The sequence below is a fragment of the Erpetoichthys calabaricus genome, chromosome 2, assembly GCF_900747795.2.
Source record: "Erpetoichthys calabaricus chromosome 2, fErpCal1.3, whole genome shotgun sequence".
Lineage (NCBI taxonomy): Eukaryota > Metazoa > Chordata > Cladistia > Polypteriformes > Polypteridae > Erpetoichthys > Erpetoichthys calabaricus.
The window spans coordinates 225,434,707-225,456,988 of NC_041395.2; the positions used below are offsets into that span (position 1 = coordinate 225,434,707).

The following is a 22,282-nucleotide window of genomic DNA, read 5'->3' on the forward strand; positions in this document are numbered from 1 at the left end:
TGGCTGCCGAGCATGGACAGCCTGCTTCAAATCATCACATTGATTTTTCGATGATATTCAAGTCAGGGGACTGTGACAGCCATTCCAGAACATTGTACTTCTCCCTCTGCATGAATGCCTTTGTAGATTTCAAACTCTGTTTTGGGTCATTGTCTTGTTGGAATATCCAACCCCTGTGTAACTTCAACTTTGTGACTGATGCTTGAACATTATCCTGAAGAATTTGTTGATATTGGTTTGAATTCATCCGACCCTCGAGTTTAACTAGCCACACAGCCCCATAGCATGATGGAACCTCCACCAAATTTGACAGTAGGTAGCAGGTGTTTTTCTTGGAATGCGGTGTTCTTCTTCCGCCATGCAAAGCGTTTTTTGTTATGACCAAATAACTCAATTTTTGTCTCATCACTGCAAAGCACTTTGTTCCAAAATGAATCTGGCTTGTCTAAATGAGCATTTGCATACAACAAGCGACTCTGTTTGTGGGGTGAGTGCAGAAAGAGCTTCTTTCTCATCACAGTGCCATACAGATGTTTTTTGTGTAAATTGCAATGAATTGTAGAACGATGTACAGATACACCATCTGCAGCAAGATGTTCTTGCAGGTCAGTAACCATTCTCGCAATCCTGCGCATATGTCGCTCCTGTATTTTTCTTGGCCTGCCAGAACTGGGTTTAACAGCAACTGTGCCTGTGGCCTTCCATTTCCTGATTACATTCCTTACAGTTGAAACTGACAGTTTAAACCTCTGAGATAGCTTTTTGTAGCCTTCCCCTACACCATGATACTGAACAATCTTTGTTTTCAGATCTTTTGAGAGTTGCTTTGAGGATCACATGTTGTCAATCTTCAGAGGAGAGTCAAAGGGAAGCACAACTTGCGATTGACCACCTTAAATACCTTTTCTCATGATTGGACACACCTGTCTATGAAGTTCAAGGCTTAATGAGCTAATCCAACCAATTTGGTGTTGCAAGTAATCAGTATTAAGCAGTTACATACATTCAAATCAGCAAAATTACAAGGGTACCCAAATTTTTGCACAGCCCGTTTTTCACATTTGATTTAATTTCATGCAACTAAATACTGCTTCACTAAAAATCTTTGTTCAGAAAACACCCCAGTACTCAGATGTTCCTAGGAAATGAAAGGCATACCACTGTTATCTTTTTTGTTGAAAGTAGAGTAAATAATTATGCAGGCTGAGCGGGGTTCCCAAACTTTTTCATATGACTGTATATGGATGTCACTTTAAAAAGTTTAACCCCCCTTTTCACCCCAACCCCCAGGGTTGAATTTCGAAAAATCCCTTCTTAATGTGTGCCTACATCACAAAAGGTATCTACTGTCCAAATTTCACATTTCTAGCTCCAGCAATTTAGGCTGTGCATTGATCTATTAGTCAGTCACCGTACAGTTTTATACAGTATATAAAGACAAGGTAGGCCAGCGAGGAGAACAGGAACGCGGCATCGGCACTCATCCACACCACGCGGTTAGGGACCATTTCTTGGTCAATATAAATCCTTTCTTCCTCAAAACAATCAACATCCTCAAAAAAAAAAAATTGCTTAAATATACCTTGGAATAACCTAACTAAATTATTTTAAAAAGATGAATAAATGGCAAATTATAAACGCTTTGTGGAAACTCGAAAATATCAAAACAAAACTTGTACTCCTCAGAAAAATTAAAGTATTTTTAATTTACTTTACCGCGGTGGGCTGGTGCCCTGCCCAGGATTTGTTCCTGCCTTGCGCCCTGCTTGGCTGGGATTGGCTCCAGCAGACCCCTGTGACCCTGTGTTACAATATAGCAGGTTGGACAATGAATGAATGACTGACTTTACTTTAAAGAAATTTATTTTAGAAAGAAATGGAGTGAATGGGTCTAAAAAACTATAAGAAATTTTGCATTTGGACCATGAAATTTTTAAAAGTTTCTTAGCAAGCACCTATGGGCCAAGGGTAACCTACATTCCAAATTTCAAGTCTCAAGTCCTCTTGGTTCGGGAGATTTTGTGATGAGTGAGTCAGTGGTATTTGGCTTTTATATATATATATTGATTAGTAATTTTTCTAACTAATGTCTAAAAGATACTGATAACCAATATAACAATGCTAAAACTGATGAGATGTGCTTAGATTTTCTTTTTCTGGTTAAGAATCTTGCTGCTGCCTTCTAAATTAATTGCGCCAGTTGATATTTTCCTTAGGTAGTTCAGTTAGGAGTGCATTACAGTAATGTAGTAGACTCAAAACAAAAATGTCAATCAATTTTTCATTTACTTGCATAGTTACAAGTGGTATAACATTTGCAAATTTCCTAAAATTGAAAATGCACTCCTAGTTATCTAGTTTTAGTGCAATTTAAATTTTAGGTCAGAGTCTGTGATTATACCTAAATTCTTTACCTTCACCCTGACTTTTAATGCTAAGGGATCAAGTTTATTTCTAATACCCTCATTGTTTCCATTTTTGTCAATCACTAAGAGTTTTGTTTTTTTCTTATTTAGCTTGAGAAAGTTACTACTCATCCATTCAGAAATATTGTACAAATAAGACATTGTGTCAGAGAGACCAGAACATCAGGTTCACCAAATGCTATGGATAAGTAAAACTGCTTGTCATGTGATTGGCTGTGGTAGTTTTCCATGTGTTTTGTTGTAATCTGGCTTAATGTGAGAATGTAGATTCTGAATACCAGTTGGTCCAGAATAGATCCTTGTGGCACACCATATGCAATATCATGGATCCCTGAAGTACAATCACCACAACTAACAAATAGACTTTTCCACTTGAAGCTAGTTTAAGACACTACAACAGAGACCAACCCATTGTCTAAGGCAGTTCATGAGAATATTGTGGTCTATGATGTCAAATGCTACATTCGAGTCTAAAAGCAAAAGAACAGACATGTGGCCTTTGTCTGCATTAACCTGCAAATTGTTTACTACTTTAACCAGTGCAGTTTCTGTATTATGATTTATTCTGAAACTATTAAAAAATAGATTGTAGTAATCACTATAGTAATCATTTAACTGTTGAAAAGCAGGTTAGAAATATGTATTAAGTTGTCAGAGACAGAAGAGTCTAGAATATTGTTCTTAAGCACAGTAATTAACAGCTGCAGCCTTTAGACAATCTAGGTAGAGTCCCATACGTAATGATGAGTTCACTACGTCAAGTATACTATCAATAAGCACATCAGTGACTTTTTTAAGAATGCCAGTTGAGACTGGGTCAAGGACACAAGTGGAGGGTTTTGTTTGAGAAATTATTCTACAGAGTTCAGAGAGTCCTATTTCAGTGAAAGAATTTAATTAGCTAAAAACAGCATGCTGGGGTTCCGCAGGATTAAAATTTGAGGGATGTATTAAATTACATTTGATATCATTCAGTTTGTGTTTAAAAAATGCTGTAAAAGCCTCAAGTTTCATTGGATGTTTTTTGGAGACATTCCTTAAATTCCAATAAAACTCTTGGATTTCCTGCGTTATCATTTATAATTTTAGTGAAACAGGACTGCCTCTTAAGGCAGAATGCTTTGTTACATTCAGTTTTGGACTATTAGTTTCTTTTTTCTACTTCTATGCTCCTCTCACTAGCGTTTTTTCTTTAGTTTAGACACTCTGATTTTTCTGTGTATTTTAGTGCTGAGAATGTAACATTTTTTTCAGGGACCACTAATGTCAGCTGAAGATCTTGCGTTACCATTCAAATTTTTCACTTTATTGGTTACATTGCTTGCTGTATTAGGGAAAGTACTACATTTAGCCTGATTATTTAGAATTTATCAAACCCAGAGACTGCTGATGCATCAAAAATGTTTTTTAACAAGATGCTTCTCTTTAGTTCTAGTTACCAATACATTAATTTCTACATCAAATAAAATGCAGAATTGGTCAAAAATACCAATAACTATGACCTGCCTCAGATTTATAGTAAGTTTGAAATTACTAATTCCAGCATGTGTCCTCCCTAATGCATAGACTGGCTGATTTGCTGTGTAAGATCAAAAGAGGGCAATTAGTTCATAAATTCTCTTGTTTTAGGGTCACACTGGCTAGCCATATTCGTTTTTTGGTGATCTATACACATTCAATATGAGATAATGTGACACTTCTTGAACACCTATTGCATGATGCTTGAAACACACAAAAGTACAAAAACTGACAACTTTACAGTTTAATCGGCTATAGAAAATACTCGGTAAACCATTGCCTTTTTTTTACTTTGGTGACTAAATGAACAAAATTTTAGAAAAAGATTATTATTATTATTCTTTTCTTCTCCAACTGAGTTGTGCCTTCTTTATTCAATGCTCTAAAGCAGTCAGTGTGTTGTGTGTAGAGCAGTAAAAACAACAATTAAAACAGCTCATGATGCATATGTAAACAACTGTGTTGTATATATCAGGGTGACTTAAAAATATAATATACAGTAGTTGCGTTTATAGATGTTACTTCTAACTTATTTTCATAAAATTGTGACATTTTCTTTTTTCTTTTTGGTCATGTTTATTTGCTTTTTATTCAATCTAGAAACTTTTTGTTTTAATCAAAGCACAACAAATAGTGTTCAGTGGTTAACTAGCCAATGATGCCATGCAACTGCTATGACTATTCAGTATATGTTTTTTATGATCTGACACAGTATATAAATGTTTATGTTATATACTGCTTAATTTTATGTGGTTAATTCATTTGCATTCATTTTTGAAAACTGTGATTTCAGCAATTCCCTGACAAAACTTAGTGGCATCCTAGTCATAGTCACAATGTGCCTGCCATAATCTGTTAACTCTTCTATTAGTCTCAATTGCTCTTTGCTGTCATTTTGAATATTTTTTTTGCAGTTCGATTTTTCCAGTGTTGTTTGGATCTTGCATGAAAAAAGTGAAAATCTTTTACACATGCCATAACAAACAGTGCTGTAAAACCTTATAGTTTTTGTGTTTTTGTCAAGGCAGACATACCATATAATGTACTGCTTCATTCACTTTTTAAAGGATTCCAGCTCAATTTAGTAAATAAGCTAGTGGTATGTGTGGAAGATGTTGTCAAGTCTTTGCTCACAAACATAGCTTCTACCAAATTGTATTCAGACCTTCACTATCTGTGATTCTTGGCTCATGCAACTGACAGATGATAAAAATATTGTAATATCTTTATAGATAATAATTTCTTGCCTGCGATTAAATCTTGCAAATAGGACACAATTGTTATCTCCGACCATGCACCTCTGGTCTTGGAGCTAAAATCATTATGCCCCTCACACTCACCTCACAGATGGCGTCTTAACTCACTTCTATTAGCAGACGAGAACTGTACAGAATTTATATCCAAACAAATCAGTTTCTTCCTAGAGACAAACACACCCTCAGAGGTTTCTGCAGGAACACTCTGGAAAACTCTAAAGGCCTTCTTAAGAGGACAGATTATTTCATATCTTTCCCAAAGAAATAAATTAGAAACTAGAAAGTGTCAGAGCTAAGAAGCGAAATTACTAGAATAGATGAAGAACAAGCCAGGCATCCAAGTGAGGCTCTTCATAGGAAAAGGCAGGCTCTGCATACAGAACTCAACATCTTGACAACTAAAGAAACTGAACAAATTATTTTTAAATCAAGACATCATTACTATGAACATGGAGAGAAAGCTAATAAGCGTTTAGCTCAACAAATCCACAAGCAAGAAGTTCGCAATGCAATCCCAGTAATCACCAACACGAATGGAGATGAAATCATTGACCATAAAAATATAATGGCCACATTTAGAGACTACTATAAAACCTTATATTCTACTGAGTTTAAAGAAGACAACAAACAATCTAATGCATTTCTGGATACATTAGATACCACAAATAGATACTTTTAGTGCTGAGGAACTGGATAAACCTCTGACGCTATCAGAATTACTAGATGCTATAAAGTCACTTCAAGGCGGGAAATCAGCAGGCCCTGATCGCTACCCTGTAGAATTTTATAAGAAATTCTCCACTCAGCTAGCTCCCCTCTTATTGGCAACATTTACAGAATCTAGAGACAATCAAATTCTACCTCAAACCCTTCGTCAAGCATTAATCACCGTCTTTCCTAAACAAAATAAGGACCTGTTACAATGTGCATCATACAGACCAATTTCACTACTGAATAATGTTAAGATATTCTCAAAAATTATAGCTAGAAGGATGGAGAAACTGCTGCCTTCGGTAATATCACAGGATCAAACTGGATTTATTAAAGGGCGACACTTACCTTGCGTATAAGTCGAAAAATTTATGCCTTAAAATTCATTCAAAAAAACAGGGTCGACTTATCCGCGGGGCAACACAATTGTCCATAGAATTTGGTTAATGACATTGTACACTCAACGCTTCATGGTGTTTAAGTCACCGGTCATCTGCCGTTTCCCATGGTCTTTGAAATAATTATAAGCCAGCAATACTATTGTTAATTAGCTACTTTTTTTCTAATTTCATTAAATAATTCTTTAAACTGTGAAATACTTGAATTTGAGCATTAGCTTTTGCAGGTTTTGGATAACAAACATACCATTAGCTGCCACGTGCAACCAGATTTGGAATCAAAAGAACCAAGGCAACGCACGCTATCAATGCAATGCAAGCGCAGCCCACGATTCAAAAAATTTCTCTGCCTACCTGTTTGTCTCGTCTGACAGTAGCTGAAAAGCAGCATCAGGAGAGAGCAGTCTGAAGTAGTCCAGCAGCGGGTGATCTGTAATGTCCAACAGCAAGCAATGCTGTCTTGTGAAGTCCGGTAGCCAGTTCGGCTCCCACGGATCAATGTCTGGGTATTCCTCCCAAGCGAACCTTGCCGTAGCTGCATCGGCTGCGCGAATGTGTTCGGCTGGCAGCCGATCAGCTGGCGCAGCATCGGCTGGTGTCTGATCAGTTGATGCCGGCTTCTCACTCTCTTGCTCGATTCCTGATCCCTGTCAATAAAATCCGATTCTGAAAAATCAGAGTCCGACTCAGCGATAATGTGCAAAACATTGTCTGCCGAGTGTTTTCTGCACTCGCTTCGCTCCCTTGTGACAATATCGACGCCATCTTGCCTTTGTTTACATTTCGCAACTCACGCACACGCAAGGATTAGTTGCCGAGTCAACGAGTCCAGCATTTCTCCAAGCACAGAGGGAATGCCTGTGACGTGACAGTGAGTTTTGTCGCCATTAACAGCTGATTGTCGCCGTCTATCTCTGATAGCTGTCAAGTTTTACCCTCGACTTATACGCGGGTCATAACGAATTTCGTAATTTTCGGCTTAAACAATACACTTGACTTATCTGCGAGATCGACTAATACGTGAGTATCTATGGTATCTTCCAATCTTCGACGCCTGTTTAATGTAATATATTCACCAGCAAAGTCAAACACCCCAGAGATATTATTATCATTGGATGCAGAAAAAGCATTTGATATGATTTAATGGAACTACCTTTTCACTGCATTGGAGAAATTTGGGTTTGGCCCGAATATTTGTGCATGGATCAAACTACTGTATACCAATCCAGAAGCTTCAGTTTGTATTAACAACATTTGTTCAGACTATTTAAACTAGAACGTGGCACCAGACAAGGATGTCCCTTGTCACCACTGCTGTTTGCAATCGCCATTGAACCACTGGCGTTCCACTGTCGAAATTCTTATCAGATAAAGGGGATTATCAGAGAAGGTCTGGAACAGAAAATTTCTCTATATGCAGATGATATGGTTTTATATATATCAGACCCATAAAACACTGTGCCTGCAGTTTTAACAGCACTTACAGAATTTCAAAAGATCTCTGGTCTCAGAATTAATTTGAATAAAAGTATACTCTTTCCAGTGAATTCACAAGTATATAATATTAAATTGGACACCCTACCTTTTTACCATACCAGATCAGTTTCAATACCTAGGGGTAAATATCACAAGTAAATATAAAGCTCTTCATCAACAAAATTTCACCATCTGTATGGAAAAAATTAAGCAGACTTGCATAGATGGTCAACCCTTCATCTCACTCTAGGTGGAAGAATTAACGTTGTTAAGATGAATATCTTTCCTAAGCTTCTTTTTTTATTTCAAAACATTCCGATATACACCAATAAATTATTTTTTAAGCAGTTAGATTCAACCATAACCTCATTTATTTGGAACTCAAAACATTCACGTTTTCAAAGAGCGACCCAACAAAGACCTCAGGCAGAAGGTGGCATGGCTCTACCTAATTTTCAGTTTTATTACTGGGCAGCAAACATACAAGCTATAAAAACCTGGACACAAATAGATGAACAAACACAGGCTTGGTCCGCAATAGTAGTAAAATCCTGCAGTACTTCTTTATATTCCCTGCTCTGCGCTCCAATAAATGCAACTTATCGCAAATATACTAATAACCCAATTGTGCTTCATTCACTCAGAACATGTAACCGATTTATGAAGCAATTTAAGATGGAAAATCTATTATCTGTGGCACCTCTGCAGGAGAACCACCTCTTTCAACCCTCACAAACATATCTAGTTTTTAATATCTGGAAAAGATTTGGGATTAAATTGCTCAGAGATCTTTATATAGACAATATCTTTGCATCCTTTGAACAATTACATTCCAAATTTAAACTTCCAGCTATACATTTCTTTCACTATCTTCAAATTAGAAACTTTGTTAAGCAGAACCTGCCCGATCTTCCTCATCTCGTACCCTCCACTATGCTGGAAAAAATACTGCTCAATCTCGAGGACTTAGACATCATTTCTGCAATATATAAAATTTTATTAGAGTCCCTTCCTTTCAAATATCCAAGAGGACAATGGGAAAAAGATCTCTTAATTAATATATCAGAAAAGGAGTGGAAGGTAGCAATGCAGAGAATTCACTCGAGCTCCATATGTGCAAAGCATAGAATTATTCAATTCAAAATTATATATCGAGCTCATCTGTCTCGCTTAAAAATGTTCAAATTATTTCCAGGGCAAGATCCAATCTGCGAACACTGCAACCAAGCTCCTGCCTCACTGGGTCACATGTTTTGGGCCTGCACCAAATTAACATCATTTTGGACCAAAATTTTTAAATGCCTTTCAGACAGCCTTGGTGTCGCAATCCCTCCTAACCCATTAATAGCTGTGTTTGGTGTTCTTCCAGATGGATTTGAAGTGGAGAAGGACAAGCAAACCTGTGATTGCATTCACTACACTTTAGGCACGCAGACTTATTTTGTTAAATTGGAAGAATCCTAACTCTCCTCTTATAAGTCAGTGGGAAACCGATGTTTTATATTATTTGAAATTGGAAAAAATCAAATTCTCAGTCAGAGGATCTGTACAGAAGTTTTTCAAAACCTGGCAGGATCTAATCAATAATATTTTAGAATAAGAAGAAATAATTATTTCCGCATTTCTTTTCCTTCTCCATTTATCTTTATTGCCCTATTAATCTCAACAATTTAGGTATGTTTACAAGCTTTAAGTATTACTCCTTTGGCTATGCTCTCCTTCTCAGGGGTGGGGTTTGATTTGTTTTCAATCATATTTTTCGTAAAAAATTGATCTATTTGTACGGAATGATTACAATAAAATTAATAAAATATTAAAAATATATATATATTGTAATTTGAGTGATTAATGTTGCTCTCTGTGAACTACATTTTGCAGATCTTTGAATCTAGTATTGTTTTCTTTCCCGGGGAAGGTTTTATGGTATCATGCATAGTTTGTTTACATTATTCTAAAGCATGCAATATAATGATTATCATTTTTTGCGTGTGTGTGAATAGAAGAAAACTGTGATCGCTGATTTTTAAAAAAATAAATAAATAAATTTTATATTTTACCAGAAAAATAACATATACAGCATGATATATTTTCTGTAGAGTCCATACCCTTTGAAGTTTGCTATAACCATTAATAACACTTAGAGTTTGTTGTACAAATGGTATTCTAAAGGAAGAATGAATCATTTGATTAAGGGACTTCAGCAGGACATGAATTCATTTATTTGGTTAATTTTACCGAACTCACAATGCATTGCATCTTATTACTTCACGTAATTTCCTGCAGCATTAAGTGCTATATCTGTAAACACAAAGTATTGATTTACTTTTCAAACCTTATTTTCTTAGTAAGCTCTGTCAGTTTTGTTGTCACTTTTTTCTAACATGTTTCATTTTATTGATAGCACAATGCTTCCTAAAACCCTTCTCTTTTCAAGATCAGACAGTTTTTAATATTGAACCGAAAAACTTTATGGTAGTTTACTTTTCTGTTCAGAAATTCTTCTTTTTTTTTTCTTTTTTTTTTTTTTTAATGAGAACAAGCATTTTTTTTCAGCACACTTATTTCAATGGCTTAGCAATTATATCAGCACTGTAATTTAGCAGTGCTTATAGTTATGTTTTAAGTATTGCATGATTATATACATTTAGGCTGCAGAAAGACTGGTAGATTACCACCCTTGACATCATAGAGTAGCCTTTTCTTATGGAAATGTTTATGTGTTTATATTGATTTGTATGATTTGTTTTAGGGCATTAACAGATGTTTTGAATTATAGAGGAAAAGGAACATAATACCTTTTAAAATCTTAAAGTATCTCACTTGTTAGTTTATGATAGAAAAAAAGTTGTTCAATTACATAGTAGGCTAATAGCTAATTATTCTACACAGAAGAATGAAAAAGTTCAATTGCATTATTACACAGCGGAACATTTAATTTTTTTAATTGTTATGACTCTTATATAAAGACACTGACTCAATCAACTTTTCCATTTTATATAGATTTTCAAAGCTACTACTGTCAGTGGCAGAAATAATTTAGATAGATAGATACTTTAATGCCATTAAGCTTTATTTGTATTTATTAGCTTTGAAGTGTTTTTCCTAATTTTTGTCTCTCTAAAAGATTAACATAGGATTGAATGTTTTTGTCACAGAGATGGATTAGAAAGTATTTAAAGTTACTCTTTTACATTTTTTTAAACAACTATCAGTAAGCAACATTTAGTGCAAATATTTTTTTAAACTATACCTAATATTTGCCAAGAATTAATAAGTGATGTTTAACACAGTGTTTATTGTCTAACATTGTATGTTGTCTGTCTATTCTTCGCTCAGCATGTTGTAAAATTTGTGTTGTCAAGCACTTTAAATCACTCATTACAGCTTTGGGTTCTTTGGTTTGTGTCTCTGTCTTGTTACACTTTTCCACTTATGTTTTCTTTGCACAGGGTGGCCTGCCTTCTCCCTTCTTCTCTCCTTGGCAGGGTTCGTTCCAAGGGATCCCACGATATGGTGCTCCTCAACGCAGACAGAGTGAGTTCGCTGTCCCTTCCCCTCCCCACTCACCCACCACCCAAACATTGGGTTTTGCATTGCCTCAATGCAGCACATTCATGCTTACCCTATGCACTAACACCTGTGAATGAAACAGACAGTTTTGTAAACAGGCCTGCACACATAATATTTAAAAACATGTGTATACTGCTTATTAGATAATATGCGTCACCAATATTTCACATATACAGCATATATATGCTGCATTGTATTGTCAGTAAGCAATAAGCCTACTGATATTAGGGTCTTTTTTTTTTTTTTTTTTTTTTTTGCACAAATACAAACTTAAATTTTGAGTATTGTTTTTTTTCACATATCTAGTATTTATTGTAATACTATTAAGTCCTGTTACTTCTTATATTTTTTTCTTGGCTTTAATTCAGTTGACCACGTAATGTGGCTTAAAGGTTGCTTTTTCTTTTGAATAGGTCATTATTGTTTTTTCAGTTTATTTTTAATTTTCACATAATGTGTTGTTCCTCATTATTAAGTTTTTGACAATTTGTAGGTCCTGATTTAGATAAAAGCAACACATATAGTTTGAAATTAAGAGCATGAGAAGTTAGGGAAGAAAAAGGCCAACCCGTACTAGTCTGCCTAATGTTGGCAAGAATCCTTTGATGTGAGGAATGTCTGGTATTCCTCTGACCTTTCTAAGATCTCCTGTTCTTTAGTTTCTTCCCAATCATCTATGTATCCTGCTTCACACTATTTAGAAACAAAGTTTTCCTTCACTGTCTTCCTTCGGAATGTGTAGATTCTCAGAATCAGATTCTCTACCCTTCTGTATTTTATTGGGTTTGTTACTGTGTGTATCTTCCAACAATGACTAATGCTGTCTAAACTAAAGTAATTTGGTTATAGGTATCTGCAAAGTCTTTTTTTTTCATTAAATTATTTCAGTTCCTTTAAACTAATATCTTCCCCTAATTAATTTTTGTGTATTAGTAAATGGTGGCAATCCAACAATTAATGTTTTGAGAAGACCACATAATATCACAACTACACAATATAGATGGGCAAATCCTCCTAATATTATATGTATATTAACTTGTAAAATATGTGTACAGTATCTTTCTGGACATTCTGCCAAGACAAAAACTTAATTGTACATTCATGCATCTAAGACAGTGAGATTAAGTGTAATATAATAGAGGAGTTTAGGTTCTTTTATTAGGCTGTAATAGTTCGACTTTTCCATCTGTGTGGCCTAGCTTAGAGAACCCTTTTAAAAAGATTCTGAAGTGGTTTCACAAGAACAAAAAACATGTAAAAGCAAAACTGAAGATACATTATGATTACCGTTCCTATAATAACTAATACACATTCAATTGAAGTTGGTTTCATTCCTCAGCTAACTTTAATGTTATTGTGGTAGTCTTAGCTAATTTAATATGACTTTTTCCTTGTTTTAATTCCAAAATCAATGAGGACATCGCACTGAATTTCTGGCAAATGTTTAGACGTTCTTCAACTTAAGGCTTCATTGAATGTGAATGTACAGTATGTTGACATTGTTTCTTATTTAATTAGCATTGAATTAGTTTAGTAAGGTACTGCAAAGTTTTTTTCTGCTATTCTTAGCTGTCATTTCATTTTTTTGAGATTTTTACCATTTATTTTTATTCACTACATTATATATATTTGTCTGTGTCTCTGATATCATATTTTTTCAGCAGTGGTGGATTTTTATATACTATTTGTCTGCCGATACCTAAAATCAACATGTTATCTTTCTACAGTAGTTTACAGCTTTGTAGTCTGCAGTTTATCCTGTATTGTAGAAATCACTTTTAGTCACTTTCACTGATGACACTGAAAACACGACAGGAGGTTTAGAAAGGCACCTTGAAAATAATGAGGCAGTCTGAGAAGCACACTTTACGGGAACATGTCAGGTACTGATATTTGATTAAAAAAAAAAAAAAAAAGTGCCTACTGTGTTCACCGTGTTCGAAAGTTTGTATTTCTAGAATTTCACTGTGTGAACGGCAAAGTATGCAGATAGTATGGAGTGCTACTCTGGTTTTTCATACTAACTCATACCAATACATGTGGAGAGATACATAATTAAAACCAGAATTCCATTTGCCAAAGCATGAATTACCAAATCTCCATCCATCCTAGAACTGGGTGGCAAAAGTTTTACTCCAGGTTTGGGCTGGGCGATATGTCCTATAAATATTTTTGCAATATTTTTTGGCTGTTTTGCAATACCCAACATATATCTCAGTATTTTGAGACGTCCTCTAAAGCAGTGGTCCCCAACCTTTTTGACAGCAAGGACTACTTTATTAGATGCAAATTTTTCCACGGACCGGTCGGGGGGGGCAGTTTTATACACAATTTACATAACATTTCTATTATTATTAAGCAGTTCGCATACGTTTGCAACCCGAGATTTTTCTTCTTTTTTTGCATATAACAAAGACATATGCTTTGCATTTGCCATTCCAACAGATTGCACATCACAAACATTAACACTGTTATCGTTTTTTTCGTGTCTGCCGTTTCTATAGGAGGGTGACAATGAGTTAAATTCCAATGGATGTTTTTCAAATGTTGACAAGCAATAAGCAAAAGGTATCACTGAAAACCACAGAAAACAAAAACAGCAAAAAAAAAAAAACAGTACGAGGAAAGTTCGAAGAAAGATTTTTTTTTACAATGTTTCTGTTTGGGGATCGTTGTGCAAACGTGCACATCTGAGCTGCGACCACAGATCTAACTGCTCTGTGGATGATTCATTCAGGCATTTCAAGGTCACTTCGTTGTAATGAAAGCATCTGCTGAATGTACTTCGTAGTAACGGGATTTCTATAGACTCGTGTCATATGGGGAAACTATCGGGACCGTAACAATACTTTGTTGTAATAGTCTCTCACCTCGGTCTCTCTCCTCTCTCTGTGCCGCTGCAAAGCCCCGCCCGCCAAGTGTTCTGAAAAGTCTGAGTGAGTCTCCGTTGCCGGCAGTTCTCTCGCGGCCCGGCTGTCAGACAGCTGCGGCCCGGTAGTGGGTCGCGGACCGGTGGTTGGGGACCCCTGCTCTAAAGCACTTCATAAATGCTTGATGTAATTTGATTCATACCATCACACTAATATTATGAGTCTAGTAGTCAATGCAGGCTTCAAAATATGTCTGTGTCAATAATTCTTGTTTATATTCATTATTGGTTTCTTTTGGAACAATTTTAAATGTATAAAATGAGGGAAGCCTCAACCAAGTTAAATTTAACAAAACAGTATTTATTCAAACCTGGAAACATTTCAAAACAACAAAATGCACTTTTTGTGTAAGATAGATAGATACTTTATTAATCCCAAGGGGAAATTCACAGTGTTTGTGACAATAGGTCATTTCACTGTGACATATCACTCTGCAGAACAATACCACTTCTATCACATTATTTTAATGGTAATATAATGAAAAGCCACTAAGTTATAACAACCTATATATTATAATACTGTAAAACAAGTTTTATCACTTTCAGTCTTGCAGTTTTCATCATTTTCTACCATCCACTATAAGGACCTAACTCCAGTGTGAGTTTAAATCCTTCAATAAATGTCAAAGATTTAATAAGGTATACATTATGAAGGATTCACACAACATACAGTAGGTAGAATGAGAGGGGCTAAGGCTAATTCATTGCATATTAAGTTTGATCTTCTCTTATCTGTAATGCAGACTTTCAAAAATAGTACTGAAAAATGATGCCCTTTCAGCACAGATCACTTTCTTTTCCATTTTCTTACATTTAAAATCTTGATTTTATCTGGTGTTAGGAATGTCCAGTTTTACTGTTACTATATAATGTACATTTAAATAATTTCCAATTCTATTTATTTTAAGACTAGAGTACACTAATAGAAGTTAATAGAACTGGCATTTCCTGGTAATGTACAAATATAAGGATATTATTTTGTAATGGAAACACGTGATATTTTATTTGATTAAAAATTCAAATGGATGTGCATGCTCCTCATTCTCCACTTACTTAAAACAAGTAAGATTTTCTGTTAATATGTTATTGAAAATATTTATATTGTCTAGTATTTTCAGTATTTGTTAGTTGGTGGGTTTATAGACAAAGCTTCTGCTAGTACCAAGGAGTAACCCATGGAAGCATTTTATCTCCAAGCTCTCATAAAATGCAGTTAAAGATACCATTTTAAAATGTATGTTCTTAAAAATCTTAATTTGAAAGCTTGTCGTGTCCAATTTGTTTTGCTTTTTTTTTTCTTACTGTGGGATAAGGAAATGCTGCTGGATGAAAACAATTCTTTCATAGTACTACTACTAGACTATATATCTGTGGACAGAAGAGCCTACTGCTTGATTACAGAAATGAATAAGAGATTTCTATTTAATTCTAAAAATATAAAAGACTGAAGTTTAAAAAAATGAGCTTTGGATAAAGAAACTCTTATAGGAAGTTTAATGCACAGGAAAGGCAATTGTTAGGTCATTAATGACAGCTTTTTAACATACAGCAGCTATCAGAGAATTGTGTAAATGTAAAACAATCTTAGGCTGAGAACAAATTAAAGATGCTAATGCTTAAATTCAGCAAGACAAATTACCAAATTCAGCTGTTTGCTTAAAAGGGTGTAATGCGCTGAAGGTGCAAAGAATAGTATCCATCCCTTTTTGGAATCTACTTCTTTTGGCCTTGACTTGATCAAGTGTAATGCTTTTTAGAGCAATTTCACCCAGCGTCTCTTGAGTGTGTGTCCTTCTGCCTCAAAAAAAAAAACACCTTCATTTGGGCTTATGGTACTTACATTTCTCTGCAGAATGATTGCATTGTGTTCTCTTCTATAGCTCTAAGGAGTCTTGTATTGAATCTAGAACTTAAACTGCAAGGGAAAGATACCAATTATGTACCTAATATTCAGTTCTCTAATACATTAGCAATTCCAAAGTCATTATCATGGAGCTATGAAACATATATGGAAGAAGTTATAAAAAGTCACAAAAGACTTTAATTTGAAAAATCTTAACACTCTGTGCCAGAATATCTAGTAAACTAGAAGTCATGTGAAAAAAGAATGCTAACTTGCAATCATGTTAGCAAAGATGCCAGCAAATGACCACTTCAGAACACAATTCTACATTATCAAGATAAAAAACAAACTAGTATGTCTATTTGCATATTCAAATTTGTTTAACTTGATACAATTACTTCTATTTCATTTGTGCTGGGCATGCTTTATCATTTCAATTAACAAAGCAACATAAGACAGATATTAAGAAAAACTACTAATATTCAAATTGATTATCATTTGTTTTCAGTTGTTTAAGAAAACCTAGTTTGGACAGTAAGTTCTGATTATGCAGTATGGTTTCCCTTTAAGTTTTGCTGTTACAACAAACATTGATCAAACCATACTTGTCTCTTAAGTAAGCAGCTCACACAGTTGTAAATCTACTTCAAAAGATACTATATCACTTCATTTTTGGAATTTGTCTTGTAGTTATTTATGTTTTAGCATTTATACCCAAAATTTCATTAGTCCATCGTCCTCTGTGTTGTAAGAATTAATCTGTTCTGGTTAACAATAATATCAGAATGAACTTACATTTTTGTTATTATATGGCCATGATTAAAGTTTTCTGTTTGATAGTCAGTAGTAATAAGACACAGCACAATTAACATCAATGTATTAGTTTTAGTTTTATTTCTCTTAAATTTGAATTCAAATTCATTTACATTTTTTTTTGGTAATTCTTAAAACATTTATTATTTTGCCCAGTCATTCTTTGTATGAGTTTATAGAATGACTTTCTAGACTTAATCCTATTTTAATTTTTGAGATTGAAAGATTATCAATCTAATTAATTCTCAAGGCCATTTTTCTCCATCTCCTTCTACACCACTTTATCTGTGTGATGCCATTGTCCTTGTTTCTTTCCTTCTGCTTCTACCCATTATGCCGTTGACAAGGAGTGGAGCGGCTAGTTCATTACTTCTGTGATAAAGCGTGGTATAGTACTGTTTCGGATTTCTCCCCAGTTTTAAAATTATGTTGGGTTTGCATGTTAAAGCATGTCCTGCATCATTCATGGCCCACATGCATGTGATAACCAGAGACCCAGGGGGCCAGAATCCCAAGTGTGTCTTGCTATATTTTATTGCTAATGTTATATATTTGTTTACTGGACATTTATACAATATGTAAATGTACAGAATCATTATAAAGAGGTGTTTTCAGCATTAAATTATACGCCCCAAATTAAAAGTGTCTAAAATATGATTTAATTATAAATGTTTGGTTTCAGGCAAAATTTCTAATGTATGTGGTGTACAGTAATTTTTAAGCAGATGTTCCTGTCAGAAATAAATGAAGTGCATACCTGCAGAAGGTGATTTTTCACTGCCAGACTAAACTTTGTTTGTATCAGATTTATCAGATATCTTTGGCGCATCTGTAGTATAATCCTTGAGCTGTCTGAAGTCACTTCTGTAGATAATGGTTCTATTCTGGGGCCTTCTGAGAAACAAGCACTGTCTTTTTAATGACTTTAACTGAGTTTGAGTGCCACAGTAATAGTATTTCTTATTACTGTTCTATCTTTTTTCATTTTAATGAGAGTAAATTAAAAAGTAAAGTTGATTCTTTTTTATTAAAAACAAAAGCCTACAAAGTCTTAAAATTATTATTAAATATAAATGCCTTGCTTCTCAAACCCCTTTTCACATAGTTTTGAAAACCATAATGCTGCCTAATAAAAGCATTTCATTGTTCAGTTTCCATTGTTGTCACACGGCCTATATTGTCATTGTGATCTACACATGCCCTAACCTTTTGAAGCTTTTCCATCCTATATGCACCTGTCTTTAAGTTGTGCTGTTATTTTCCATATCCTGAAGATACTCTCTTAGGAAACCCAGAAATATTTAATTATAGCTTATGTTCAACTAACGGTACATACATAATTATGCCTTTCATGTACAGTACATACTGAAGGCAGATTTCTGTCAGGATATGTGTACACTTTGCTAACAGTGTACTTACTATGATTACTTTAAGGTGTGTGTTCTGAAATTTTTGTATTATGCACAAATTTCCTTTACTTAAGATTTGCCCTTACATATAAAATGCCATATAAATGTGTCAAAAACCGAGCTTGAAACTGGTTGCTAAAATTGAGTTTGTTTTGCTCTTCTTTTTTCCTGTTTAATGCTAAATGCCAGATCGATGTGATTACTAAATATTTATATATAGTGCCCTGCAAAAGTGTTCAGAACATGGTTACATACTCACACTATTATGCATATTTGACCGTAACGAATATATGTTCATGGATTAATCTATTACTGTAGCTCAGGAGCTTCAATACAGTTAAGTAATGTAAATTAAGTTTATTTTGACTTACAATGTAATATTAGACAGGAGAGTTCCCTTTCATCAAATCTTTTTTACAATTATTGTCAAATCCTTTCCATCTACTTGAGCAAACAACCTGAGATTCAAGGAATTGTAAGGGAAAGATTTCAACAAAACTTATATCTCTGTGCATATAAAATTGTGCTTTACATTAAAGATCCATGCTCTTCACTGTTCTTAACGTATTAGAGAAGTTCTAAAAAATATCAGGGTTCAAAATACAGTGGATATAAAAAGTCTACACACCCCTGCCAAATGTTTGTATAATAAAAAAATGAAACCAAGATAAATCCTGTCCAAACTTATTCCACCATTATTGCAAAATTGAAACCTATACAAAGGAGGTGAAAGAAAGGAAAAAAAAAATCATACAAAAACCTGGTTGTATTAGTGTGCACATCCCTTAAGTGAATACTTAAAGTAAATACTGACTTTTGCTCACTCCCCCTTGCAAAAAATGTCCAGTTTTGTCAGATTACAAGGACATCTCCTGTGCTATTCAGGTCACCCCACAGATTTTCAGTTGGATTAAGGTCTGGGCTGTGGCTGGGCCATTCCAGAATGTTGATCCTCCTTTGATGAAGCCATTGCTTTGTTGATTTTGATGTATGCTTTGGGACATTGTCATGCTGAAAGGTGACGTTCCTCTTCATCTTCAGTCTCCAATTGAATGCTTGAAGGTTTTGTGCCGAAATAGACTGATACTTGGAGCTATTCATGATTTCATCCACCTTGACTGAAGCCTCTGTTCTAGCTGAAGAAAAGAAGTCCCAAAGTGCGATGCTGCCTCCACCATGCTTCACTGTGGGTATGGTGTTCTTTTGATGATGTGCAGTGTTACTTTTGTGCCAAACATACCTTTTTGAGTTATGTCCAGGTAGTTCAACCATGGTCTCATCAGACCATAATACATTTTTCCACATGGTTGTGGGAGTCTGGGTATATCTTTATGCAAGGTTTAGTCAGGCTTGGATGTTTTTCTTTTTGAGAAAAGGCTTTTATCACTTGTTACCCTAAACCATAACCCAGATATATGAAGAATACAACTGATTGTTCTCTCATACAGGGAACAACCAGTACTTGCCAGGAAATCCTGCAGCTCCTTTAATGTTGCTATAGGCCTCTTGGTGGCCTTCTTGCCCAGTTTTCTCCTTGTCTTCTCATCAATCTTGGAGAGATGTTCTGATCTTGGTAGAGTCACTGTTGAGGCATAGTTTCTCCACTTGTTGACAACTGTCTTCACTGTATTCCACGAGATGTTTAATGTTTGGATTTTTTTTGTACCCCTGTCCTGATTGATACCTTTCAAAGATGAGATCTCATTCAGGTTTTAAAAGCACTTTGCGGACCATGGCTTATGGAGTATGTCGCAAAAAAGAGAATATCAAAATAATCCTACAGGAATGGCCAAACTTTATCAGAGCTCACTCAAAGTCACTTTATTTTATATCAGGTGTATACTAACTACTATTTAAGATTAGACTTATTGTGATTGGTTGATTCTGAACACAGCCACATCCATGATTATTAAACGATGTGCACACTAATGCATCCATATACCTCCCAGTGGATAAGCCTGTTCTGAGTTGGTATCAATCTATGTGCTAGATTTTGTCCAACAATTACAAAAGGATATAAAGCATGAAGTACAGGTGTATGATTTTTGGTTCCCTTGAAGGATCGAAAATGCTATTCTTCCCAAGTATGGAGTGCAGTTTTAATATATGTTAACAAAGATTACTAAATAGCATATTCAATGTGCTACTTTCATCATTTTTGAGTAGCTGCTATTTATTGTTTGTTTGGTTTTTTGGACATTTGAGATTGGTTACAATTCTTTTGATTTTCAAATTGATGTCACACAGTGTCAGTAGTGAGATTTGAACCAACAGTCTCTGGGTTTGAAGTCCAATTATATTCCAGTTATACAGTAATTGGTCTAATTAAGCTGTTCCACCCAAATTCCAAGCCTCTGCTGCACAACTCTATATGAGGATTATATGTAGATATATAGAGAACTGCATAACACGACTTGTGTTTTGGGGAGGGTTGAATTGTGATGCCTATCTCCTATTACCTGGACAGTTTTAGTGAAATGGTGGGATTGCCCCAGACCTTCAACATTTGAGGAAATATATACACTGTGTTTTTGGCTTAAGGTTTGTATTGCTTGTAGACAGTAATTGATTTAAATCAATTTATAAAACAACATATCTATTATCATTAGGATCTACAAATAATCTGGTGGAGGAAATCATGCCTAACATGATTGTTATTACACATATGGTATACAGGGGGTCCTCGGGTTACGACACAGTTCCATTCCTACAACAGTGATGTAACCCGAATTTTGGTGTAAGTCGAAACACACTCTAGCCTAAGTCACTTACCTGTCCTAACACAATTTGCAAAATCATAATCTAGAACATAAAAACACAACTAAGCCACAGAAAAAAGAAAAGGACATAAATATACTGTACTGTACATTGTACTGCAGTAACAGAATAAATGACAAAAAAAATGAGTGTAATAAAAAAATTCCTTACCTTTATTCCTTCTGAACTCTTTACAATGTCTAATTTCACTTCCATCATGATGGCTTTCCTCTTCTTCGAAGTACTACCATCTGAAGACTCTGACTTTCATTTAGGAGCCATAATAAGGGCCAAAAAGTCGCCAAACAAAGCAACACAAACAGAACACTTGTGCCCGGCGCAACAAAATTAGTTTGCCAACTCTCTCTCAAACTCCACGTACTTCCGCCACGCACAACCAAACTAGTTCACCCACGTGGTCTGTAAGTACGACGCTAATGTCGTAAGCTGAAACACTCCTGTCTCAATTTTTTTTAAGTTTTGATGGGAGTGAGTGTTGTAAACTCAAAACGTTGTATGTCGAGACATTATAACCCGAGGACCCCCTGTATAGTCAAAAATCACATTTTTATTTGCTCCATATTGCATATATGAGTGAAGTATTGTTTTCATGTAAAAGTCAGTTTCCAGTTTTCAATGAAAAAACGAGTTTTGATATGCCTAGAACATATTTGAACATTTTTCAACTTAAATTAATTAATCTTATGATCTGATTAGATTTTTTGGATGAATTACATTTGTATAGCTTTGAAATTTTACACTTCAAAAAACTTAACAACAAAAGCAGTCAAACCATTTTTGTGAATGTCAAGTTCAATCCAAAGCTCAATTGTTGAGCTCTTAAACTTAAAAAAAATTAAGTTTAAATTTAATTAAATAACAATTCATAAAGAAATAGTTACAAGCCCTTTTCCTTGTAAATATTAACCTATACAAGATAAAAAGTAAGTACAAAAATATGAAAACAGTTCCATATCTCTCTATTATAAAAGAAAATCCTGGGACAAGACTTTCTCAGAGATAATTTCAACTCCTGTGAGAGATAATTTCAGGTCCCGCGAGACAACTTTTTGCCAAGAGATTTTGACAAGTCCCGCCCTTCTCTCAAACATTTACAACTACGCCCCCGGTCGAATCATTTCTCATTCGTGTGAATGCTGTTGTCAGACACAGTTC

The 22,282-nt window shown here is 34.9% G+C and overlaps 1 protein-coding gene across 3 annotated transcripts in view; it reads left to right on the forward strand.

Moving 5' to 3' along the window:
• The window catches only part of ccser2a (coiled-coil serine-rich protein 2a), a 228,612-nt gene that overhangs the window by 201,218 nt on the left and 5,112 nt on the right, over nucleotides 1-22,282 (forward strand). Inside the window, exons 10-11 of one of the 3 annotated variants that reach the window (XM_051922849.1) lie at nucleotides 11,235-11,319; nucleotides 17,288-17,327. The exons of 1 other annotated variant lie outside the window; for it this stretch is intronic. In XM_051922849.1, coding sequence (XP_051778809.1) covers nucleotides 11,235-11,319; nucleotides 17,288-17,327 — 125 coding nt within the window. The remainder of the gene's footprint in view (nucleotides 1-11,234; nucleotides 11,320-17,287; nucleotides 17,328-22,282) is intronic. One more of the 3 variants, XM_051922850.1, reaches the window with a different exon arrangement.